Consider the following 27,899-nt stretch of genomic DNA (forward strand, 5'->3'; position numbering starts at 1 on the left):
TAAAATAAAATAAAGCTGGCTTGTAGGCTGGAGTTTATAGCGAGAGTTTTCCCATCTACACATTTCTCTTTATCCCCGAAATGGATCACCACTTCATTTCATTTGTCCAGTCTTTTTCTTTATGAAATTTTTCATAAAAGAAAAATTGAAAGGAAAAGTGTGAGAAGCACTGAAGGCTGCGTCATCTGATATTGGCGTCTTCTTTGAATAAAGGGCAAATGAAATTCAACTTGCTTAGGGAATATTGTAAATGTAACAATTCAGCAAAATAATGATTCTAAAGAGTAATAATAATTGCATCTCATAAAGTGGTGGGTCCCACAAAAATTAAAAAATACTGTACCAAATTAATGTCATGAAACCAGGAAATACTATAATTCATTTGCCTTTTTTTCGTCTGCTATGAATTATTTCCTGACAAATTTTATTGCTGATAATCCCCCAATGATATATGTATTCTATTTAATCTTTTAACTCAGATTCATGAATTCAAAAGTTAATTTTTTAGCTTATTTAGCTTTATTCAGCAGAAATTTGGAGTTGGAAATATTGGATGAAGTAGTGCATGGGTGTTTTTTTATTTCACTTAAAGACCTTTTTTATACTTTCTATTTTCGTCTTTTTGCAAATATTAAGTTGAATCGCAACAATGATAGTGAATAAAATGTGATCCATTTTATGTAATAAAAACAATAACGTTAAAAATAATGAGGTGTTGTACGTGTTCACTACCGTATTTAATTATTTATGCCTAATTCCATTTAGTTATCTACTAAGTCATTCATTTATTTATTTATGCTTGTTTTATTTTTTCTTGTCACAAACTTAAATCCATTTAGAGACGAATAACTATGGCGATTTTTATTCAAGTTTATATATGAGTAGATCTCAATACATGTCATTATTTTTATTACTACAAATATTTGCTACTAAGAGAAACAGAGGTTAGAATTAGAAAAAGCTCTTACTTTCAGCATGAAAGGCCCGGGATGGCAGGCTTCTGTTTCCAGCATGTACTTTATTAGTGATAAGTGACTAGTCGATTGAGCTTTAAGTGAGGGTTCAGCATGGCTGAGTCTCAGCAGTAATTCGAGCGCTTGAGCTTGTTCTGTTTCGTTCCCTCCTAGTTCTACAACCTAAACAAATATTAAATTATCCGAAATCAAACAATTTCATTTTATTTCATTTTAATTCAATTAAGTAACTAAAAAAACAACTAATAAGTAAATGAATAACTCTGTTTAGCTAATTACCCTTGCAATAAGAAAGACGAAGACCGATATACCTCCTAGGCAGTCTACAGATGAACAGATCGTCGAGAAGCAGTTTGAGCGAAGTACACTGAATGTTACTAAAGGTACAAGCATAGGTACTAACTGACTGCATCTCTGATCCATTCCTACAACTCTGAAGCTAGCACTCAGTCCTCCTAAAAAAATATCAAAATTACAAATCTCTTTTCATATAAATTTCAAAATGTTTTTATTAAAATAACGTGTGCGATTTGTGTATCTAAACCCTAAATTGTAAAATTTGGTCTTGGAGTGATTTTTTAATTTAATTACTGAGGGGGGGGGGTATTAGAAAATGAATAAAGGGCAGAGTAGGATTTCCTTCTTTGTAGATCTATAAAGAGCAGAATTAAGTGAAGTTCCATAATTCTATCGTTATTAGTTACGGAAAACTTTCTCTTGAACCACCAGATGACTTTTTTTTCTTCTTTTAGCTTCCCCTTATTTGATTGTTAGACCTAACTTAATATTTATTAAATTATTATTTTTAATTAAAAATTGAAATTTACATTACAAAGGCGAGCTTTGCACCACAGCTTTCTTTCTACATTAAGGAAACGTCCCTTATAAATTTCTCTAAAAAAAGGGTGTCTTCTAGCTGTATGGAAGAAAAATATCAATAATACAGAAAATCTTCTGAAGAATACTCCCTCCAAAGTAATTAAGCAATTATATTCAACTAACTATCTATTTTTGTACACTTAGTTGTATAACTAGTTCTTGAATCGTCCGAGTGAGACGCCTACGTTACATTAAAAAACTTTTTTCAAGGAAATTATTTTAACTTTTTGGTTTAAAAAAAATAATTCTATAAATGATTTGTTCATAAGAAATTAAAAAATTCACTAGATTAAATGTTTAATGGATACTAAGTAAATAATTTACTTTACCTGAAGTGGTTGGCGTTTGAGGATAAATGTTCATAGCATCGGAATTCTTCGCGGAGTAACTGCACATCAAATTTTCCTGCAACATATTTAAAATAACATTTTTTAAAAGGAATGACTCTGGTATTTTTCAGAGAATGTCTGAATCTGCATTAGTAATAACATAGAAAAACAAATATGAAACGGAGTAAAGTAGAAAGTGCGAGACCTGCAATTCTTTGTAATACACAGCGCCGTTGTTGTCCAAAAGCTCGGACCAAGGCACACCAGTTGTTAAAGTTTTTTGATTGAAAATAGAATGCCAGGCTGGAGGTAAGCTTCCAACTCGAGCATTAGTTACTGAATAACAGTTGGGGCCGTAGGATGCCAGTAACATAACGATCTTCTTATCCTAATTAGGAATATTAAATAAAAATTATTATCTCTGGAACAGACAGTATTGCTTAAACACACCGCTGTTCTCAATATTAAATTTCTCACTTAATAAATTAACCATTTATTTTTTTACGCCTATTTTCCAGCCAACAATTTTATTTAAATATACCTTAATTTTCAAAAATACAATTGCATTTTGAATAAAAAAAAAGTTATTTGCGTAACATGAAATAGGTACGTAATTCGGACAGAATTTTCAGCAATATTTTCCTTATCATTTAATCTATTCAAACTCATCAAAAGTGTATTTTTTTTTTGTGTGTGATTTGAAAAGTAATTAAAAATGCTTATGTGTAGATTCTAACGATCTTATTGATCTCTCAGTATCAATGCGTTAATTTAATTCTGTTCAAATTTAAATTACTTTTAGAATATGAAGGATGTTTTCAAATAATATTGATTCGAAAGCACAAACGAAAGCGTAATTGTATTGTAGCATGCATCTTTTTTACAATAATTTATATTAAATGAATACCACAGACCTTTAGTACAGGTTTTCTAAACATCATTAAACTGCCAAAATGCCACTGCCCAGGAGGTACTGAAATATTTTCAGTTTCTTTCAGCACACCTTTCCGAGTATCTCCGAGAATAACATTGGTTGGACGATTTTTACGAACTAATATGCCCTTAAATGACAGTGGGACTTGCACCTCACACCAACCATCCATTATGAGCGTTACCTTTAAATGATCAGAACGATATATTAGGAGTAAAAATGTTAAAGATGAAAAATTTTAGTTCATTCCCATACGAAACCAAAACATGATTAGAAAGTATGTAGCTTTGACCGTACGCATTGAAGTTTCCGTGGAAGCTCTCCACTATATTAGCTCTATTTTAGGAGAAACTGAGTTAAGCATTACGAGCTATTGCACGATATGTAGCTCGAGTCGTTTTTGGGTAGCGATGGACACACATACATACATTCACATACATTCACATACACACACACACACACACACACACACACACACACACACACACACACACACACACACACACACACACACACACACACACACACACACACACACACACACACACACACATATATATATATATATATATATATATATATATATATATATACAGGGTGAACCAGTAAGTATTGTCCATATTCCTACTGTGTGAAGTACATCTAAAGTGGAGTTCAATGACGTATTGGCCAACTTCATATTTTCCTCTGTTCTTGAGTGACGTCACTTTAAAGTTTTTTTTCTAAAATCATTACTTTTTTTCAATGAAAATGTTATTACTCAGAAAGTTTTAGTCCGAATTCGATTCTGATGACACGGTTAGAAAGACAGATAAATTTCCTAAAAATTGACACCATTTCGAAGCATAAGTCATTCTCCAATCAGCCTCAATCTCTCTCCGAATCCTGGAAAAATAAAAGTAATCGAAATTTTTCAGAAAACTCATTAGGCCCTTACGTGATCATTATGAGACCTAGGTGCTGGCACTTTTTATAAAAGTTTCCTTGTTTAATGGGCTTTCAAAGGGTATATCATTTTCCAGGATTCTTTTTATCTTCGTATGAGAAATTACGTTTGTTTTACCAGAAAACGTGTTCACGAGCACTCAACAGTGTTATGGTACAATAGAAAATTTTGAAACCAAGTCTAACAGATAAGGGAAGTTTATTTGTAAGGCACCTAGTTGTATTGGTTAATATCTAATTCAGATTATAAAGATTATCTGTTAGTGGGTTCAAAGGGTTGTTAAGGCTTATTCATATTTTTTTCTTTTTCAACAGGGTAGTTGTGAGTGAAATTGTAATTTGGAGTAAATACAAACTACATGAATTTTTTTTTATAAAAATAGTACTTGTTTAAAATATTTCCTAACATTTTCTCAAATATTTCAGAGTTTAGATTTTTTTTTTTTTTTTAGTGCAATTTATAACCTTTGACTTCCTTATTTAAAGACAGCCTACTTTAAAATTGACTATTGGTCCATCTAAAAGAGTTTTCAACGAATTAAACAGCTTGATAACTAACACTTTAGAGTGCTCGTGAACACGTTTACTTGTAAAACAAACGTAATTTCTCATACGAAGATAAAAGGAATCCTGGAAAATGATATACCCTTTGAAAGCCCATTAAACAAGGAAACTTTTATAAAAAGTGCCAGCACCTAGGTCTGATAATGATCATATAAGAGCCGAATGAGTTTTCTTAAAAATTTCGATAACTTTTATTTTTCCAGCAATCGGAGGAAGATTGAGGCTGATTGGAGAATAACTTATGCTTCGAAATGGTGTCAATTTTTAGGAAATTTATCTGTCTTTCTAACCGTGTCATCAGAATCGAATTCGGACTAAAACTTTCTGAGTAATAACATTTTCATTGAAAAAAAATAATGATTTTAGAAAAAAACTTTAAAGTGACGTCACTCAAGAACAGAGGAAAATATGAAGTTGGCCAATACGTCATTGAACTCCACTTTAGATGTACTTCACACAGTAGGAATATGGACAATACTTACTGGTTCACCCTGTATATAGGGTGTCCCAAGTTATATGGGTAACGACTTTTTCTCGGAAACTAAGATAGCTAGGAAAAAACTAAAAAATACGTGTTCCCTTAGTTTTTTGTTAGAAATGCAAATTTAATTTGTAATTTTTTTTCGGTGCTTCCAGAAGCGAGATACAGGCAACAACTTCATTTTTTCAAATAGGGAGGTGTGGTTTTTATTTAAGAAATAGATTCCACTATTTTTTTTAAAAAAACTTACTTGAACGGTTTTTTCTGTGAGCGATATTTTACAAGTTATGAATGAAAACATGATTCTTATAAGAAATTTCAAAATGATATTGTTATAACGGTTTTTTGATTGAATAAGAAGAAAAGTACTATTTTATTATAAATTTTACTCCTCATTAACATTACAGATCATGCTCGAAATGGCCTCCACCATTAGAGATGCATAGACATGCTCTTTATAATAAAATAGTACTTTTCAATCAAAAAACCGTTATAATATTATCATTTTGACATTTCTTATAAGAATCATGTTTTCATTCATAACTTCTAAAATATCGCTCACAGAAAAAAACCGTTCAAGTAAATTTTTCTTTAAAAAAATAGAGGAATCTATTTCTGAAATAAAAATCGCACCTTCCCATTTGAAGAAATGAAGTTGGTGCCTGTAGCTCGCTTCTAGAAGCACAGAAAAAAATTTACATATTACATTGGCATTTCTAACAAAAAACTAAGGAGACACGTATTTTTTAGTTTTTTTCTAGCTATCTTAGTTTCCGAGAAAAAGTCGTTATCCGTATAGCTTGGGACACCCTGTATATATTAATACTCTATATATTAATTTATAAAAACAACTTTTTCGCATACAAGGATCTCAAAACGGACATTTCCTATGATAATTCAAAATTGAAAATCAACCCAATTACAATAGTTCCTTATGAAGAGTAAATGAAAGTAAAAATAATAACAGCTTAGAACTGAATACCATTATGAAATGCCTAATAAAACTGATTCCCTTCTTGCGCTACTAGATAAATGTACATATACATATAAACAGCAAATTCAAAACAATGAAAATCGTACCTCAATGATAACTTTTCCACTATGAACTGAATCATGAACAGAAATAGCCAAATGATGCCAAATATTTGTGGAAAGGCGACCTTCCAAAGAGACTTCTGATAATACTTCTATCTTTTGGTTGTCAGGTCTTGTTAGTCGGACGTGTAGAAGCTCTAGAATAAGTTTTTTTTTCTTTATACCAACCTAGATAGAGAGATCATAAAATAGCATCAGGCAAGAAAACAAGTTTACCTTTGGAAGTATCAGCCCAAAATTCCAACACATGAGCCTCATAACCAATAGAAATAATATGTAGCAAGTGGTCAATGTTGATATCATCCAAACCTGAACTTCTACCACTTTCTGAGCTAGTGCTCTCCGCGTACGCTAGTAAAAACAATTATAATTTCATTATGAATAATTTATTAATTGTAATTGTTAACTTAATGAATAAAAAAAAATTACTGTCAGCATGATCGGACATGTACAGAGAGTGGTGAGGCTCGAGACGCAGCCAAAGTGAGAATGAAAAACCTTGCACCCACATTGCCCACCCAAGTTCGGCGTTTAATGGCAGAAAAATGGCTCCCCGCGACCAACAACTCTGCAAATCTGAAACAAGTGAGTCATGTTACTAAATTAATCTGAATTTAATGCTGTTAAGTACAATTCAAAGCGAAAAAATACAATAAATAGAGCGCGTATAGGTACAACTCCATATTTGAAAGTGCGCATTATTAACAAATTATCCACAGCGGGTTATCTCTTAGCGGGCTTAACAGCAGCATAAGATAGGCCTTTTGCGAGCTAGGTTTTATTATCTCCATCTAGGTTATAGAAGAGAATCGTTTGTTTATCGACATACAAATTAAACAAAAAAATTTTTTCAACTGTGATATGATGTTCTTAAGTAGACCATATTTGTATAACTAATATTATTTTTCAAATATTTGTTTCGGTTTATATAATTCTTTAAATATAGCACTTTCTCCAGCTCCTGATAATAAACTTCCTTCGTTAGTCTACTTGAGTATCCTTTTGCCATTCACATTGTTAATATATAAATTGAGCTGAGACTTTATGGAAATGATTGGATCAAGGTAACCAAAAAAATCTTTGCATACCTGGTTAAACCAATTTAAAACAAGCTCAGTGTGCATCTGTACCTTACCATCAGATATGTATCTAATAATTTTTTAGGGCACTGTTTACTCAGCGTTTCGTTACTGTATTCCCACTGTTAGTCATATTAATTGTGAAAGAAGGAGGTAAAACGCTACGAAGGGAGTATTAAGTTCCTGTGTGTCCAAGGGCACCACAGAGAGAAAGCCAAGATGCAGTAAGCGAATTACCTGACATACAAGCTAAAAAATTATTTTTATAAAATAAAACAATATCTCTATATAATTATATAGTATATCTCTATATATAAGACAGTTAATTAACTGTCTTACGTAAGGAAGTAAGGAAGAAAAGTAATTGCCTATTTTTTCAAGCGGGGCTTTACGTCCAACTACCAATTAGGTGTCGTGGGCGGAGGCGGCTCGGAGGTGAAAAACATACTTTACTGTAAATTGCTTTTATTAACAATTAAATAAAATCCAAGGCCTAGACCGGGAATCGAACCCAGTACCACAATGCATATTAGCTTTACAGGTCTCGAATTAACTGTTTTAACCCCGCTCTTTCTGGTTAAATAAATAAGCGTCTTCAATAGTGATTTCCTTCCTAATAGGAATACTGAATCCTTAATTTTTGCTTTAGTATCCTTTGAGAAGTGATTTATGGTTACCCCTTGTTCAAGAACTTACTTCTCCCAACGTATTGTTTAAATTTTTCTTTAATTTTGTTACCGTTTAGTTAATTCTTTATCTGGGGAAATGTTAACTTTGAAAAAATAAATACAGAGAAATGATTACAAAATCAAGCACGTGGAGATTAACTCATTCGTTACTAATTATTATCCCAATAAACTATTCAGTTATTACTATTACTATTCAGTGTTTGATCCACTAGCTTAAAGTTGTGTAAGAGATTTATCGCTACACAGAATTGATTCAAGGTTTCTTCTGCTCATTACTCTGGGAATACCTTTGTTCAGACTCGCCTTCTTCAGATACTATAATTTGCCAAACAATATACTTAGTTTAATATATCAATATAGTGATTAGAGATGGAAATGATATTATTAGCTAGATTTATTTTTGTATTTGAAAAAATAATTTAAAAAATATACTGGTAGAAATGTGTTGTTGATGCAAACCGATGGCCAACTTGTGAGCAGCAGTTGTATTGACAAGATTAGCGTTCGAATATTCAACAGGAAAACTCAGTATATATTTAGGCTGATGAGGCACAATTCCATTTGCCAATTTCAACAGAGGCGGTAGCAACATTTTCTTAAAAAACAAAAAAATAAAAATAAATAAATAAATAAAAATACTTATAGTTAGACAACTTAAATCTCAATTTGAAATAATGACATTATTAGTACTTATCAACACCATTCTGCTGGATAAGCCACGAAAAATCTAAAACAATTCATTGATACAACAGCGAATCTCCAGTTTTGGGCCTGGATGACTTTTCCACGGGCAACAACAATTTTGCCAATATTGGAAGACGGAAATCCAATGCAAATTTACAGACAGGATAGCTCATCCGAATTATAAGACTTCCTGAAAAGTTGCATCCATCAGGCTGCTAAAGGGGCGTTAGAATGTGGAAGCAGGAAGTAGAATACAGGAAGAATGGTGGAATGAAGAGATGGAAGAACTGGTTAAAGAAAAAAAGGATGAATATTTGAAATGGCTAAATACCAAAAGTAATGAGGACCGTCTTACTTACAGAAAGTTAAATGGGTTAGTTAAAAGGAAAGGTTAGTGAAATTAAGAATGAATATTGGGAAAGAACGTGTAATAAGATTGATTAAGTAATAAGAGGCATGTCCGAAGGATGGACCTAGGCAAGTGGTCTGAGAAGATTCAGAGTTGGATCCCTCCAGAAAGAAGACAAAGAGGAAGACCAGCGCGTCAATGGCAGGAGGAGATCGAGGAGGAGCTGATTGGAAGGGATTTGAAAGGTGGAGATAGGAATAATAGGATATTATGAAAAGATCTGTTGACTTGAGGCAAGCTCATTGATGAAACGCTGTAAAAGTAAAGGTAAGTAACACTGTGCGGCTTTTCTTTAACGAAATCATGCTTGGTCAGATAATAATAAGCGATGGACACTAGATTCCGGATTCGACCTGCCTTAGATTTTCTTTTTCTACGAACCCCTTTACAACTCACTGTTCAGACACGGCAACGCTTTAAGAAAGGCTTCAAGCGCCAATGACCTCGGATGTTCACGCGTCTAAAATTAAAATAAACTAAATCTTCCTACTTTCACATACCAGTACCTGAAAAAAGGTCATCAAAGATGTCCGAAACGTCGAACATTTAAAACAGTTTATTCTTCTTGTTTGTCCCCAACCAACCACTGAAGTTTGAATACTATTAACTTTGTATTTAAAAAGGAATTGCTTATTTCTCTTGCACGCGGGTTGCGGGTAATTTAAAAAGAATCGGGCATATAACTGTACAATAATAATGGCAAATCACAAAAAATAGTATTTTAAAGAATTAAGTAAAAATGTCAGGCGTAAATGCAAAAACATAATAAAAGTAAAGACAAAATGATGGAAAGAATTTAAATAATTGCAACACTAGATATAATAAACTTACCAATGGAGCACTGTCAGAATTGAAGTAACTTATATAAATGGCCATTTCATCTGCGCCAATGTAACTTTTACCAATACAAAAAAATAACTCCAAAACTGCATGCTGCATTTCTGTGAATGGATTATTTTTCAATTTAACGTTTACTTAGTTGAAGCTTTTTTGTTTTTGTTTTTTAGTAAAAAATGTAAAAGAAAATTAAGGCAAAGTATAGTAAATTAAGGTAATTAAGGTATAGTAGAAACTATACTATTGCTTAGTCAATTTTCGAAATGGAGTCTTCCAGACTTTCTGAATATGAAACACCTTTTTGTGAAGATTTACTTAAAATTTACGAAAGTAAGCAAATATTTTCATGCTAAAGGTTAATAAAGAAATTTTTGTGAAATTTGTTTCAATTTTTTTTTATTTTATTCCATTATGTTAATGATTAAAAAAAAAAAAAAATATATTTGTTTCTAAATAAAAAGTTTTAGAAAATCGTATAAGTATGTTGTTTAAATTTATGTATGAAAGGTAATAAAATACGTGCCAGCTGAATTGCACTAGCCAGAAAAATCAAAATAAGTTCAAATTTGGTCAAATGTAACGCAAAATCAAGGTTTCATATGAATCTTTTTTTGTGAAAGTATCATTTTACTGAAGTATTTTTTGTATTGTTGGAAATTTAATTGAAAGCGGCTGCGATGATTTTCTTTAAAATTGGTACACCTGTCGTCTACAACTTTTATTTAAACCATTTTCCCGGGAAAATATAATTCCAGTTTTGAGCGAAAAGATGTTACTTTGGCATTAGTGGTCGCTAATAGCTCTACTTAGTTTAGAATAATGGAAATACTTATAGGCAATTAAATTTTATTTAGGATCAATTACATTCCAAGCAGTTTCAAATTCAAAACAAAATCGGCTGCCCCCAAGTGCCTCTTCCCTAAATATATTTTTAGTTTTCGAAAATGGTTTATTAAACTAAACACACATAATATGGAAATTACTTTTTAGTGCAATTTGGAAGTTTCAAGACTATTTGATTAAGTAAACTGCGGTATCAGAAAGTCCAACAAATGTTTTTCCAAACTAAATTCTTTCAACGTTAAAACATTTGTACATCATTATAACTAAGACTTAACGAAATAATTACCATAATTTTGAGGATGACCAGTGGTGAGCAAATCAGTAAACTGAACCAATAGATTCTTTAAAAAGCCGCTTTCGGCAAGGCAAATGCAATTATCTGGACCATCACGCAATACTGCGTTTAACTTGTGTAAACTATAGACGCATTCTTTTGTCCACTTTTCGTCTCTAGAGATAAATTTTTGTATTTTTGTTAGTAAAACAGCATTCAAAGTACGAGTAACCAAACTTTATCAATTAAAACTATTATACAACCATCTTACTTGTGAGACTTGACTATAAGATGTAAGGCTAAATGACAAAGTTGGGGATGCACAATCTGGCTGATCTTTCTCTCGTTCAGGGCGCACGATATCCTCCTACTGGGCGGTAAACTTCCTTTTCCACTGATCGCATTTCTTTCCTAATCGCAATGAAAAAAAACAAAAATTGGAAGTTTCATTTAGTAGCATTTATCTTATTATTATCAAAAACTTACAAAACAGATAACCTTTATTTCCCACCTGCATCTTTCTGCAAGGCAGATCGATATCTGCGTCGTAACCTTCGTCTGCCGAATTCCCCAACGAAGAGTCTGAATTATTGTCATCTATTGCACTGGCAAGACCGGTTTCAATGTCATCTAACTAATACATTTGCACAGAACAAAATAATTAGTATACAACTAATAAGTAATAAACAAACTACATTCATTCCTACTACATAAACTAGAGCTTAGAAAATAATGATTGACTAGTAAGAAACCAAAATCAGTGTCGCAAAAGTGGGGTATGCCGTTGGCCTAGAAGTCGCTATAACTTGGGAGGCCGTTTTGGATTAGACTCGAAGCAGCAAAAGTTGATTAAAAATTACAGCTATAAAAACTGTAATACGCAATAGTTATACGCATAGTAACGCAAAAATTTGCATGCTTAAGTGTCTTACATACATAGTGTTTCAAATTACTCTAATTCTTTTAGTTTTACATATTAAATTAAAACTGATTACTCATGGTTTCGAAGAAATTTGAAGTATTTTTCAATCCTACTGTACAATATTTTGCAAGGTAAGCGTATTGAATATTAAAGCAAAGACAGAATGTGTCTTTACATAATTTATGTACATAAGTATTCTCCCAAAATATTAAAATCTATCTGAATGATTTCCCATTTACTTATGTTCTCAAGCTTAATAGCAGAAATTTTTTTTCATTGTTAAAATTCTATTTATTGCTGTTTTTGTTTTTTTGTTACAGGATTTTTTCCTTAACCTGGAGGTTTACTCAGACCAATTACCCTACCGAAAAAACAACACAATTCTGATATCACACATATGTCAACATTACACAGTGCGCTACAGGATTTTTTTTGTTTAATTTAAGGCGCGTCAACATCTAAGGTTATTGGCGCCCGAAGCTTTTTTCAGTGCACTCCGGCCTCCGGACGTAATGATTAAATAATGATTATTTAATATACAATTTAGAAGTGTCTATATCTCAATGGTCACTTACTTTTGGCATTGGATGCATAGGAACTACGGTTTTTTGGCAAGGTTTGGCACCGCTTGCTCTTAGAAGAACATCACAAACAGATCTCAAACCTAAACTACCTTTAACAACTTTTTCTAAACGTTCTTTTAGTTGTGAAACTCCACCTAAAAATAATTCATATTAAACTGGAATACAAAATGATAAATATGAAAAATAGACCCATACAAACTCATTTAAGACTTGAGGTGACCCAAAACGAGTGCCATTAGTTACCAGCTTAAAATTTTTATAGGTATTATTACGTATCACAGGACATTCTAATCACAGATCCGGCTTTAGAAATAAACGGTTCGCAAGAAAACGTATTTATTTTAAATTTCATAGGTCTAGAGAGTTGGTCATTGCAATGAAGTACGACTTTTTCTCGGATTGATACACATTGAAATTTCCGATATACAGGTTTTATAGTCTAAAAGAAAAACCGTAGACTACTGAAATGCTTTCTGGGTCTCTATTTGACGTTTCTAATTTTCTGGATCGAAATCTCTTGCATAACTATTATCTAACTATTCCACACTCTTTGATGTAAAAAATAAATATAAATAAATAAAAATTTATTTTACTAATAAGAGTTACGTCCAAAAAATCTGATCAGGGTTTCATAAGGATCACTGGTTTTGACAATGATTATGAAAACTTCCTAAAAAATTGTGAAAAATGACTACATTAAAAAAAAAGTATTATGATGTATTAAGTATTATGAAAGACTGCCTTCGCGTGTATATGTATGAGGTTGAAGTCACTATCGTAAATATATGTACATGACCAGAAAAGGAGTTTTAATATTTACCTGGATTACCAGAGTAAGGACAAATAACGCTGAGCACTATCAATGGTTCCAACAATTTCAGATTTAATTGGCTAGCTACACTTATTTTTTCGTTACAATCTGTAGTTCCGACTGAAAAAAAAAAAAAGGTATGAATATTTTTAGTTTAAATACACACAAAACTGTTGTTCTTACCGACAGGAGAGCTGCGAATAAAGGAAGGACCTTAAGTTCTCTCAAAAAATGACCTTGCATCACCCTTGCATCTTCAATAACTTATTCATATCAAATATTAATAGATTTTGAAATTTGAGAACTCTATTGGCTTTAATTTATTGATGGTGTGAATTGGTTTCTTTTTTCTTTTTTTTTTTTTACTTGTAGTCAGAGTTGGGCACTGATTAAAAAAAAAATTAAATTCTAAATTTAATTGATTAAATTTTTTAATTGATAAAATTTATTTTTAATTTTAATCAGAATTTAATCGTAATTTTAATCATATGACAATTATTTAATCAATTAAATTTCAGATTTAATCGTTAAACAAACTAATTTAATCAAACTAAAAAAATTATGATTAAATCTGAGAATTAAATTGAACTTTAATTTTAATCACCGAATTAGTTCAATTTCAATCGTTAATCAAACTAATTTAATCATGCACTTTTATGGCTTTTCAACCAATGGTTCGAATCACGTTTTGGCGATGCCATTTTTCTAAGCGTCTTCAATAAATACTTTTCGGTTAATTTTTGTAGACTTGGACTTCTTCACGAGTCTCTAGACCAGTGGTTCTTAACCGGTGTTTCGCGGAACACTGTTGTTCCACCAATATGGTCCAAGTGTTCCGCGAAATTTCAATTTTAAATGTATTGAAATTTACAAACTTAGGAAAGATACGAAAACAAAGAATTGTTCCTTTCTTTTAATTTGAATTTAATTTTAAGGTCTTGCTAAATACCAAATTTCAAATTATTTAATGTTAGTGTTCCGCGAGAAAAATATATACACATAATTGTGTTCCGCGTCTATGAAAAGGTTAAGAACCACTGATATAAAAGGTTGAAAATTTTTTGGGTCATGAAATTTTGTAAAATAATGGCCGTTCTATATCTCCCACTGTGAACCACGTATTGGTATGGAATTTTGTTCTCTTATACACTTTGTTTTTCTCAATTATAAACAATAGTTACTTTGCGCACAGATCTATAAATGTAGAAGATATAAAGGGTTGAAAATTTTTTGGGTCATGAAATTCTGTAAAATTATGGCTGTTCTTTATCTCCCACTGTGAACCACGTATTGGTATGGAATTTTGTTCTCTTATACACTTTGTTTTTCTCAATTATAAACTATAGTTATTTTGTGCACAGATCTATAAATGTAGAAGATATAAAGGGTTGAAAATTTTTTGGGTCATGAAATTCTGTAAAATTGTGGCTGTTCTATATCTCCCACTGTGAACCACGTATTGGTATGGAATTTTTATCTCTTATACACTTTGTTTTTCTCAATTATAAACATAGTTATTTTGTGCACAGATCTATAAATGTAGAAGATATAAAGGGTTGAAAATTTTTTGGGTCATGAAATTCTGTAAAATTATGGCTGTTCTTTATCTCCCACTGTGAACCACGTATTGGTATGGAATTTTGTTCTCTTATACACTTTGTTTTCCTCAATTATAAACTGTAGTTATTTTGTGCAGAGATCTATAAATGTAGAAGATATAAAGGGTTGAAAATTTTTTGGGTCATGAAATTCTGTAAAATTGTGGCTGTTCTATATCTCCCACTGTGAACCACGTAATGGTATGGAATTTTGTTTTCTTATACACTTTGTTTTTGTCAATTATAAACTATAGTTATTTTGTGCACAGATCTATAAATGTAGAAGATATAAAGGGTTAAAAAATTTTTGGGTCATGAAATTTTGAGAAACTATGGCTGATTTTTATCTTCTACTGTGAACCACGTATTGGTATGGAATTTTGTTCTCTTATAAACTTTGTTTTTCTCAATTATAAACTATAGTTATTTTGAACACAGATCTATAAATGTAGAAGATATAAAGGGTTGAAAATTTTTTGGGTCATGAAATTTTGTAAAATTGTGGCTGTTCTATATCTCCCACTGTGAACCACGTATTGGTATGGAATTATCTCTTATACACTTTGTTTTTCTCAATTATAAACTATAGTTATTTTGTGCACAGATCTATAAATGTAGAAGATATAAAGGGTTGAAAATTTTTTGGGTCATGAAATTCTGTAAAATTGTGGCTGTTCTATATCTCCCACTGTGAACCACGTATTGGTATGGAATTTTGTTCTCTTATACACTTTGTTTTTCTCAATTATAAACTATAGTTATTTTGTGCACAGATCTATAAATGTAGAAGATATAAAGGGTTGAAAATTTTATGGGTCATGAAATTCTGTAAAATTGTGGCTGTTCTATATCTCCCACTGTGAACCACGTATTAGTATGGAATTTTGTTCTCTTATACACTTTGTTTTTCTCAATTATAAACTATAGTTATTTTGTGCACAGATCTATAAATGTAGAAGATATAAAAGGTTAAAAAAATTTTGGGTCATGAAATTCTGAGAAATTATGGCTGATTTTTATCTTCTACTGTGAACCACGTATTGGAATGGAATTTTTTTCTCTTATAAACTTTGTTTTTCTCAATTATAAACTATAGTTATTTTGAACACAGATCTATAAATGTAGAAGATATAAAGAATTGCAAATTTTTTGGGTCATGAAATTTTGTAAAATTGTGGCTGTTCTCTATCTCCCACTGTGAACCACGTATTGGTATGGAATTATTATCTCTTATACACTTTGTTTTTCTCAATTATAAACTATAGTTATTTTGTGCACAGATCTATAAATGTAGAAGATATAAAGGGTTGAAAATTTTTTGGGTCATGAAATTCTGTAAAATTGTGGCTGTTCTATATCTCCCACTGTGTACCACGTATTGGTATGGAATTTTGTTCTCTTATACACTTTGTTTTTCTCAATTATAAACTATAGTTATTTTGTGCACAGATCTATAAATGTAGAAGATATAAAGGGTTGAAAATTTTTTGGGTCATGAAATTCTGTAAAATTATGGCTGTTCTTTATCTCCCACTGTGAACCACGTATTAGTATGGAATTTTGTTCTCTTATACACTTTGTTTTTCTCAATTATAAACTATAGTTATTTTGTGCACAGATCTATAAATGTAGAAGATATAAAGGGTTGAAAATTTTTTGGGTCATGAAATTCTGTAAAATTATGGCTGTTCATTATCTCCCACTGTGAACCACGTATTGGTATGGAATGTTGTTCTCTTATACACTTTGTTTTTCTCAATTATAAACTATAGTTATTTTGTGCACAGATCTATAAATGTAGAAGATATAAAGGGTTAAAAATTTGTTGGGTCATGAAATTCTGTAAAATTATGGCTATTCATTATCTCCCACTGTGAACCACGTATTAGTATGGAATTTTGTTCTCTTATACACTTTGTTTTTCTCAATTATAAACTATAGTTATTTTGCGCACAGATCTATAAATGTAGAAGATATTAAGGGTTGAAAATTTTTTGGGTCATGAAATTATGTAAAATTATGGCTGTTCTTTATCTCCCACTGTGAACCACGTATTGGTATGGAATTTTGTTCTCTTATACACTTTGTTTTTCTCAATTATAAACTATAGTTATTTTGTGCACAGATCTATAAATGTAGAAGATATAAAGGGTTGAAAATTTTTTGGGTCATGAAATTCTGTAAAATTGTGGCTGTTCTATATCTCCCACTGTGAACCACGTATTGGTATGGAATTTTGTTCTCTTATACACTTTGTTTTTCTCAATTATAAACTATAGTTATTTTGTGCACAGATCTATAAATGTAGAAGATATAAAGGGTTAAAAAATTTTTGGTCATGAAATTCTGAGAAATTATGGCTGATTTTTATCTTCTACTGTGAACCACGTATTGGTATGGAATTTTGTTCTCTTATAAACTTTGTTTTTCTCAATTATAAACTATAGTTATTTTGTACACAAATCTATAAATGTAGAAGATATAAAGGGTTGAAAATTTTTTGGGTCATGAAATTTTGTAAAATTGTGGCTGTTCTATATCTCCCACTGTGAACCACGTATTGGTATGGAATTATTATCTCTTATACACTTTGTTTTTCTCAATTATAAACTATAGTTATTTTGTGCACAGATCTATAAATGTAGAAGATATAAAGAATTGAAAATTTTTTGGGTCATGAAATTCTGCAAAATTGTGGCTGTTCTATATCTCCCACTGTGAACCACGTATTGGTATGGAATTTTGTTCTCTTATACACTTTGTTTTCCTCAATTATAAACTGTAGTTATTTTGTGCAGAAATCTATAAATGTAGAAGATATAAAGGGTTGAAGATTTTTTGGATCATGAAATTCATTAAAATTGTGGCTGTTCTATATCTCCCACTGTGAACCACGTATTGGTATGGAATTTTGTTCTCTTATACACTTTGTTTTTGTCAATTATAAACTATAGTTATTTTGTGCACAGATCTATAAATGTAGAAGATATAAAGGGTTGAAAATTTTTTGGGTCATGAAATTCTGTAAAATTATAGCTATTCATTATCTCCCACTGTGAACCACGTATTGGTATGGAATTTTGTTCTCTTATACACTTTGTTTTTCTCAATTATAAACTATAGTTATTTTGCGCACAGATCTATAAATGTAGAAGATATTAAGGGTTGAAAATTTTTTGGGTCATGAAATTCTGTAAAATTATGGCTGTTCTTTATTTCCCACTGTGAACCACGTATTGGTATGGAATTTTGTTCTCTTATACACTTTGTTTTTCTCAATTATAAACTATAGTTATTTTGTGCACAGATCTATAAATGTAGAAGATATAAAGGGTTGAAAATTTTTTGGGTCATGAAATTCTGTAAAATTGTGGCTGTTCTATATCTCCCACTGTGAAACACGTATTGGTATGGAATTTTGTTCTCTTATAAACTTTGTTTTTCTCAATTATAAACCATAGTTATTTTGTACACAAATCTATAAATGTAGAAGATATAAAGGGTTGAAAATTTTTTGGGTCATGAAATTTTGTAAAATTGTGACTGTTCTATATCTCCCACTGTGAACCACGTATTGGTATGGAATTTTGTTCTCTTATACACTTTGTTTTTGTCAATTATAAACTATAGTTATTTTGTGCACAGATCTATAAATGTAGAAGATATAAAGGGTTGAAAATTTTTTGGGTCATGAAATTCTGTAAAATTATGGCTGTTCTTTATCTCCCACTGTGAACCACGTATTGGTATGGAATTTTGTTCTCTTATACACTTTGTTTTTGTCAATAATAAACTGTAGTTATTTTGTGCCGAGATCTATAAATGTAGAAGATATAAAGGGTTGAAAATTTTTTGGGTCATGAAATTCTGTAAAATTGTGGCTGTTATATATCTCCCACTGTGAACCACGTATTGGTATGGAATTTTGTTCTCTTATACACTTTGTTTTTGTCAATTATAAACTATAGTTATTTTGTGCACAGATCTATAAATGTAGAAGATATAAAGGGTTAAAAAAATTTAAGGTCATGAAATTCTGAGAAATTATGGCTGATTTTTATTTTCTACTGTGAACCACGTATTGGTATGGAATTTTGTTCTCTTATAAACTTTGTTTTTCTCAATTATAAACTATAGTTATTTTGAACACAGATCTATAAATGTAGAAGATATAAAGAATTGCAAATTTTTTGGGTCATGAAATTTTGTAAAATTGTGGCTGTTCTCTATCTCCCACTGTGAACCACGTATTGGTATGGAATTATTATCTCTTATACACTTTGTTTTTCTCAATTATAAACTATAGTTATTTTGTGCACAGATCTATAAATGTAGAAGATATAAAGGGTTGAAAATTTTTTGGGTCATGAAATTCTGTAAAATTGTGGCTGTTCTATATCTCCCACTGTGTACCACGTATTGGTATGGAATTTTGTTCTCTTATACACTTTGTTTTTCTCAATTATAAACTATAGTTATTTTGTGCACAGATCTATAAATGTAGAAGATATAAAGGGTTGAAAATTTTTTGGGTCATGAAATTCTGTAAAATTATGGCTGTTCTTTATCTCCCACTGTGAACCACGTATTAGTATGGAATTTTGTTCTCTTATACACTTTGTTTTTCTCAATTATAAACTATAGTTATTTTGTGCACAGATCTATAAATGTAGAAGATATAAAGGGTTGAAAATTTTTTGAGTCATGAAATTCTGTAAAATTATGGCTGTTCATTATCTCCCACTGTGAACCACGTATTGGTATGGAATGTTGTTCTCTTATACACTTTGTTTTTCTCAATTATAAACTATAGTTATTTTGTGCACAGATCTATAAATGTAGAAGATATAAAGGGTTAAAAATTTTTTGGGTCATGAAATTCTGTAAAATTATGGCTATTCATTATCTCCCACTGTGAACCACGTATTGGTATGGAATTTTGTTCTCTTATACACTTTGTTTTTCTCAATTATAAACTATAGTTATTTTGCGCACAGATCTATAAATGTAGAAGATATTAAGGGTTGAAAATTTTTTGGGTCATGAAATTATGTAAAATTATGGCTGTTCTTTATCTCCCACTGTGAACCACGTATTGGTATGGAATTTTGTTCTCTTATACACTTTGTTTTTCTCAATTATAAACTATAGTTATTTTGTGCACAGATCTATAAATGTAGAAGATATAAAGGGTTGAAAATTTTTTGGGTCATGAAATTCTGTAAAATTATGGCTGTTCTTTATCTCCCACTGTGAACCACGTATTGGTATGGAATTTTGTTCTCTTATACACTTTGTTTTCCTCAATTATAAACTGTAGTTATTTTGTGCCGAGATCTATAAATATAGAAGATATAAAGGGTTGAAAATTTTTTGGGTCATGAAATTCTGTAAAATTGTGGCTGTTATATATCTCCCACTGTGAACCACGTATTGGTATGGAATTTTGTTCTCTTATACACTTTGTTTTTGTAAATTATAAACTATAGTTATTTTGTGCACAGATCTATAAATGTAGAAGATATAAAGGGTTAAAAAAATTAAGGTCATGAAATTCTGAGAAATTATGGCTGTTCTATATCTCCCACTGTTAACCACGTATTGGTATGGAATTATTATCTCTTATACACTTTGATTTTCTCAATTATAAACTATAGTTATTTTGTGCACAGATCTATAAATGTAGAAGATATAAAGAATTGAAAATTTTTTGGGTCATGAAATTCTGCAAAATTGTGGCTGTTCTATATCTCCCACTGTGAACCACGTATTGGTATGGAATTTTGTTCTCTTATACACTTTGTTTTCCTCAATTATAAACTGTAGTTATTTTGTGCAGAAATCTATAAATGTAGAAGATATAAAGGGTTGAAAATTTTTTGGATCATGAAATTCATTAAAATTGTGGCTGTTCTATATCTCCCACTGTGAACCACGTATTGGTATGGAATTTTGTTCTCTTATACACTTTGTTTTTGTCAATTATAAACTATAGTTATTTTGTGCACAGATCTATAAATGTAGAAGATATAAAGGATTGAAAATTTTTTGGGTCATGAAATTCTGTAAAATTATGGCTATTCATTATCTCCCACTGTGAACCACGTATTGGTATGGAATTTTGTTCTCTTATACACTTTGTTTTTCTCAATTATAAACTATAGTTATTTTGCGCACAGATCTATAAATGTAGAAGATATTAAGGGTTGAAAATTTTTTGGGTCATGAAATTCTGTAAAATTATGGCTGTTCTTTATTTCCCACTGTGAACCACGTATTGGTATGGAATTTTGTTCTCTTATACACTTTGTTTTTCTCAATTATAAACTATAGTTATTTTGTGCACAGATCTATAAATGTAGAAGATATAAAAGGGTTGAAAATTTTTTGGGTCATGAAATTCTGTAAAATTATGGCTATTCATTATCTCCCACTGTGAACCACGTATTGGTATGGAATTTTGTTCTCTTATACACTTTGTTTTTCTCAATTATAAACTATAGTTATTTTGCGCACAGATCTATAAATGTAGAAGATATTAAGGGTTGAAAATTTTTTGGGTCATGAAATTCTGTAAAATTATGGCTGTTCTTTATTTCCCACTGTGAACCACGTATTGGTATGGAATGTTGTTCTCTTATACACTTTGTTTTTCTCAATTATAAACTATAGTTATTTTGTGCACAGATCTATAAATGTAGAAGATATAAAGGGTTAAAAATTTTTTGGGTCATGAAATTCTGTAAAATTATGGCTATTCATTATCTCCCACTGTGAACCACGTATTGGTATGGAATTTTGTTCTCTTATACACTTTGTTTTTCTCAATTATAAACTATAGTTATTTTGCGCACAGATCTATAAATGTAGAAGATATTAAGGGTTGAAAATTTTTTGGGTCATGAAATTATGTAAAATTATGGCTGTTCTTTATCTCCCACTGTGAACCACGTATTGGTATGGAATTTTGTTCTCTTATACACTTTGTTTTTCTCAATTATAAACTATAGTTATTTTGTGCACAGATCTATAAATGTAGAAGATATAAAGGGTTGAAAATTTTTTGGGTCATGAAATTCTGTAAAATTGTGGCTGTTCTATATCTCCCACTGTGAACCACGTATTGGTATGGAATTATTATCTCTTATACACTTTGTTTTTCTCAATTATAAACTATAGTTATTTTGTGCACAGATCTATAAATGTAGAAGATATAAAGAATTGAAAATTTTTTGGGTCATGAAATTCTGCAAAATTGTGGCTGTTCTATATCTCCCACTGTGAACCACGTATTGGTATGGAATTTTGTTCTCTTATACACTTTGTTTTCCTCAATTATAAACTGTAGTTATTTTGTGCAGAAATCTATAAATGTAGAAGATATAAAGGGTTGAAAATTTTTTGGATCATGAAATTCATTAAAATTGTGGCTGTTCTATATCTCCCACTGTGAACCACGTATTGGTATGGAATTTTGTTCTCTTATACACTTTGTTTTTGTCAATTATAAACTATAGTTATTTTGTGCACAGATCTATAAATGTAGAAGATATAAAGGATTGAAAATTTTTTGGGTCATGAAATTCTGTAAAATTATGGCTATTCATTATCTCCCACTGTGAACCACGTATTGGTATGGAATTTTGTTCTCTTATACACTTTGTTTTTCTCAATTATAAACTATAGTTATTTTGCGCACAGATCTATAAATGTAGAAGATATTAAGGGTTGAAAATTTTTTGGGTCATGAAATTCTGTAAAATTATGGCTGTTCTTTATTTCCCACTGTGAACCACGTATTGGTATGGAATTTTGTTCTCTTATACACTTTGTTTTTCTCAATTATAAACTATAGTTATTTTGTGCACAGATCTATAAATGTAGAAGATATAAAGGGTTGAAAATTTTTTGGGTCATGAAATTCTGTAAAATTGTGGCTGTTCTATATCTCCCACTGTGAAACACGTATTGGTATGGAATTTTGTTCTCTTATACACTTTGTTTTTCTCAATTATAAACTATAGTTATTTTGTGCACTGATCCATAAATGTAGAAGATATAAATGGTTGAAAATTTTTTGGGTCATGAAATTCTGTAAAATTGTGGCTGTTCTATATCTCCCACTGTGAACCACGTATTGGTATGGAATTTTTATCTCTTATACACTTTGTTTTTCTCAATTATAAACATAGTTATTTTGTGCACAGATCTATAAATGTAGAAGATATAAAGGGTTGAAAATTTTTTGGGTCATGAAATTCTGTAAAATTATGGCTGTTCTTTATCTCCCACTGTGAACCACGTATTGGTATGGAATTTTGTTCTCTTATACACTTTGTTTTCCTCAATTATAAACTGTAGTTATTTTGTGCCGAGATCTATAAATGTAGAAGATATAAAGGGTTGAAAATTTTTTGGGTCATGAAATTCTGTAAAATTGTGGCTGTTATATATCTCCCACTGTGAACCACGTATTGGTATGGAATTTTGTTCTCTTATACACTTTGTTTTTGTAAATTATAAACTATAGTTATTTTGTGCACAGATCTATAAATGTAGAAGATATAAAGGGTTAAAAAAATTTAAGGTCATGAAATTCTGAGAAATTATGGCTGATTTTTATCTTCTACTGTGAACCACGTATTGGTATGGAATTTTGTTCTCTTATAAACTTTGTTTTTCTCAATTATAAACCATAGTTATTTTGTACACAAATCTATAAATGTAGAAGATATAAAGGGTTGAAAATTTTTTGGGTCATGAAATTTTGTAAAATTGTGACTGTTCTATATCTCCCACTGTGAACCACGTATTGGTATGGAATTTTGTTCTCTTATACACTTTGTTTTTGTCAATTATAAACTATAGTTATTTTGTGCACAGATCTATAAATGTAGAAGATATAAACGGTTGAAAATTTTTTGGGTCATGAAATTCTGTAAAATTATGGCTGTTCTTTATCTCCCACTGTGAACCACGTATTGGTATGGAATTTTGTTCTCTTATACACTTTGTTTTCCTCAATTATAAACTGTAGTTATTTTGTGCCGAGATCTATAAATGTAGAAGATATAAAGGGTTGAAAATTTTTTGGGTCATGAAATTCTGTAAAATTGTGGCTGTTATATATCTCCCACTGTGAACCACGTATTGGTATGGAATTTTGTTCTCTTATACACTTTGTTTTTGTCAATTATAAACTATAGTTATTTTGTGCACAGATCTATAAATGTAGAAGATATAAAGGGTTAAAAAAATTTAAGGTCATGAAATTCTGAGAAATTATGGCTGATTTTTATCTTCTACTGTGAACCACGTATTGGTATGGAATTTTGTTCTCTTATAAACTTTGTTTTTCTCAATTATAAACTATAGTTATTTTGAACACAGATCTATAAATGTAGAAGATATAAAGAATTGCAAATTTTTTGGGTCATGAAATTTTGTAAAATTGTGGCTGTTCTCTATCTCCCACTGTGAACCACGTATTGGTATGGAATTATTATCTCTTATACACTTTGTTTTTCTCAATTATAAACTATAGTTATTTTGTGCACAGATCTATAAATGTTGAAGATATAAAGGGTTGAAAATTTTTTGGGTCATGAAATTCTGTAAAATTGTGGCTGTTCTATATCTCCCACTGTGTACCACGTATTGGTATGGAATTTTGTTCTCTTATACACTTTGTTTTTCTCAATTATAAACTATAGTTATTTTGTGCAAAGATCTATAAATATAGAAGATATAAAGGGTTGAAAATTTTTTGGGTCATGAAATTCTGTAAAATTATGGCTGTTCTTTATCTCCCACTGTGAACCACGTATTAGTATGGAATTTTGTTCTCTTATACACTTTGTTTTTCTCAATTATAAACTATAGTTATTTTGTGCACAGATCTATAAATGTAGAAGATATAAAGGGTTGAAAATTTTTTGGGTCATGAAATTCTGTAAAATTATGGCTGTTCATTATCTCCCACTGTGAACCACGTATTGGTATGGAATGTTGTTCTCTTATACACTTTGTTTTTCTCAATTATAAACTATAGTTATTTTGTGCACAGATCTATAAATGTAGAAGATATAAAGGGTTAAAAATTTTTTGGGTCATGAAATTCTGAAAATATATGGCTATTCATTATCTCCCACTGTGAACCACGTATTGGTATGGAATTTTGTTCTCTTATACACTTTGTTTTTCTCAATTATAAACTATAGTTATTTTGCGCAAAGATCTATAAATGTAGAAGATATTAAGGGTTGAAAATTTTTTAGGTCATGAAATTATGTAAAATTATGGCTGTTCTTTATCTCCCACTGTGAACCACGAATTGGTATGGAATTTTGTTCTCTTATACACTTTGTTTTTCTCAATTATAAACTATAGTTATTTTGTGCACAGATCTATAAATGTAGAAGATATAAAGGGTTGAAAATTTTTTGGGTCATGAAATTCTGTAAAATTATGGCTGTTCTTTATTTCCCACTGTGAACCACGTATTGGTATGGAATTTTGTTCTCTTATACACTTTGTTTTTCTCAATTATAAACTATAGTTATTTTGTGCACAGATCTATAAATGTAGAAGATATAAAGGGTTGAAAATTTTTTGGGTCATGAAATTCTGTAAAATTGTGGCTGTTCTATATCTCCCACTGTGAAACACGTATTGGTATGGAATTTTGTTCTCTTATACACTTTGTTTTTCTCAATTATAAACTATAGTTATTTTGTGCACTGATCCATAAATGTAGATGATATAAATGGTTGAAAATTTTTTGGGTCATGAAATTCTGTAAAATTGTGGCTGTTCTATATCTCCCACTGTGAACCACGTATTGGTATGGAATTTTTATCTCTTATACACTTTGTTTTTCTCAATTATAAACATAGTTATTTTGTGCACAGATCTATAAATGTAGAAGATATAAAGGGTTGAAAATTTTTTGGGTCATGAAATTCTGTAAAATTATGGCTGTTCTTTATCTCCCACTGTGAACCACGTATTGGTATGGAATTTTGTTCTCTTATACACTTTGTTTTCCTCAATTATAAACTGTAGTTATTTTGTGCCGAGATCTATAAATGTAGAAGATATAAAGGGTTGAAAATTTTTTGGGTCATGAAATTCTGTAAAATTGTGGCTGTTATATATCTCCCACTGTGAACCACGTATTGGTATGGAATTTTGTTCTCTTATACACTTTGTTTTTGTAAATTATAAACTATAGTTATTTTGTGCACAGATCTATAAATGTAGAAGATATAAAGGGTTAAAAAAATTTAAGGTCATGAAATTCTGAGAAATTATGGCTGATTTTTATCTTCTACTGTGAACCACGTATTGGTATGGAATTTTGTTCTCTTATAAACTTTGTTTTTCTCAATTATAAACCATAGTTATTTTGTACACAAATCTATAAATGTAGAAGATATAAAGGGTTGAAAATTTTTTGGGTCATGAAATTTTGTAAAATTGTGACTGTTCTATATCTCCCACTGTGAACCACGTATTGGTATGGAATTTTGTTCTCTTATACACTTTGTTTTTGTCAATTATAAACTATAGTTATTTTGTGCACAGATCTATAAATGTAGAAGATATAAACGGTTGAAAATTTTTTGGGTCATGAAATTCTGTAAAATTATGGCTGTTCTTTATCTCCCACTGTGAACCACGTATTGGTATGGAATTTTGTTCTCTTATACACTTTGTTTTCCTCAATTATAAACTGTAGTTATTTTGTGCCGAGATCTATAAATGTAGAAGATATAAAGGGTTGAAAATTTTTTGGGTCATGAAATTCTGTAAAATTGTGGCTGTTATATATCTCCCACTGTGAACCACGTATTGGTATGGAATTTTGTTCTCTTATACACTTTGTTTTTGTCAATTATAAACTATAGTTATTTTGTGCACAGATCTATAAATGTAGAAGATATAAAGGGTTAAAAAAATTTAAGGTCATGAAATTCTGAGAAATTATGGCTGATTTTTATCTTCTACTGTGAACCACGTATTGGTATGGAATTTTGTTCTCTTATAAACTTTGTTTTTCTCAATTATAAACTATAGTTATTTTGAACACAGATCTATAAATGTAGAAGATATAAAGAATTGCAAATTTTTTGGGTCATGAAATTTTGTAAAATTGTGGCTGTTCTCTATCTCCCACTGTGAACCACGTATTGGTATGGAATTATTATCTCTTATACACTTTGTTTTTCTCAATTATAAACTATAGTTATTTTGTGCACAGATCTATAAATGTAGAAGATATAAAGGGTTGAAAATTTTTTGGGTCATGAAATTCTGTAAAATTGTGGCTGTTCTATATCTCCCACTGTGTACCACGTATTGGTATGGAATTTTGTTCTCTTATACACTTTGTTTTTCTCAATTATAAACTATAGTTATTTTGTGCAAAGATCTATAAATGTAGAAGATATAAAGGGTTGAAAATTTTTTGGGTCATGAAATTCTGTAAAATTATGGCTGTTCTTTATCTCCCACTGTGAACCACGTATTAGTATGGAATTTTGTTCTCTTATACACTTTGTTTTTCTCAATTATAAACTATAGTTATTTTGTGCACAGATCTATAAATGTAGAAGATATAAAGGGTTGAAAATTTTTTGGGTCATGAAATTCTGTAAAATTATGGCTGTTCATTATCTCCCACTGTGAACCACGTATTGGTATGGAATGTTGTTCTCTTATACACTTTGTTTTTCTCAATTATAAACTATAGTTATTTTGTGCACAGATCTATAAATGTAGAAGATATAAAGGGTTAAAAATTTTTTGGGTCATGAAATTCTGAAAATATATGGCTATTCATTATCTCCCACTGTGAACCACGTATTGGTATGGAATTTTGTTCTCTTATACACTTTGTTTTTCTCAATTATAAACTATAGTTATTTTGCGCAAAGATCTATAAATGTAGAAGATATTAAGGGTTGAAA

General features: G+C 30.5%; 1 protein-coding gene across 8 annotated transcripts in view; it reads right to left on the bottom strand.

The window, feature by feature from the left end:
• mv (lysosomal-trafficking regulator mauve) overlaps positions 1 to 27,899 on the bottom strand; it is a 97,944-nt gene that overhangs the window by 40,514 nt on the left and 29,531 nt on the right. For 7 of the 8 annotated variants that reach the window (XM_074134623.1, XM_074134620.1, XM_074134619.1 and 4 more), the window contains 15 exons: positions 13,340 to 13,450; positions 12,511 to 12,653; positions 11,525 to 11,647; positions 11,285 to 11,424; positions 11,026 to 11,189; positions 9,891 to 10,000; positions 8,399 to 8,561; positions 6,628 to 6,774; positions 6,415 to 6,549; positions 6,184 to 6,335; positions 3,097 to 3,297; positions 2,388 to 2,570; positions 2,183 to 2,258; positions 1,254 to 1,429; positions 969 to 1,136 (listed from right to left, as the gene is read on the bottom strand). In XM_074134623.1, coding sequence (XP_073990724.1) covers positions 969 to 1,136; positions 1,254 to 1,429; positions 2,183 to 2,258; positions 2,388 to 2,570; positions 3,097 to 3,297; positions 6,184 to 6,335; positions 6,415 to 6,549; positions 6,628 to 6,774; positions 8,399 to 8,561; positions 9,891 to 10,000; positions 11,026 to 11,189; positions 11,285 to 11,424; positions 11,525 to 11,647; positions 12,511 to 12,653; positions 13,340 to 13,450 — 2,192 coding nt within the window. The remainder of the gene's footprint in view (positions 1 to 968; positions 1,137 to 1,253; positions 1,430 to 2,182; positions 2,259 to 2,387; positions 2,571 to 3,096; positions 3,298 to 6,183; positions 6,336 to 6,414; positions 6,550 to 6,627; positions 6,775 to 8,398; positions 8,562 to 9,890; positions 10,001 to 11,025; positions 11,190 to 11,284; positions 11,425 to 11,524; positions 11,648 to 12,510; positions 12,654 to 13,339; positions 13,451 to 27,899) is intronic. The other variant, XM_074134622.1, reaches the window with a different exon arrangement.

This window comes from Rhodnius prolixus, unplaced genomic scaffold, assembly GCF_049639745.1.
Source record: "Rhodnius prolixus isolate KJV_2025 unplaced genomic scaffold, Rpr scaffold_22, whole genome shotgun sequence".
Lineage (NCBI taxonomy): Eukaryota > Metazoa > Arthropoda > Insecta > Hemiptera > Reduviidae > Rhodnius > Rhodnius prolixus.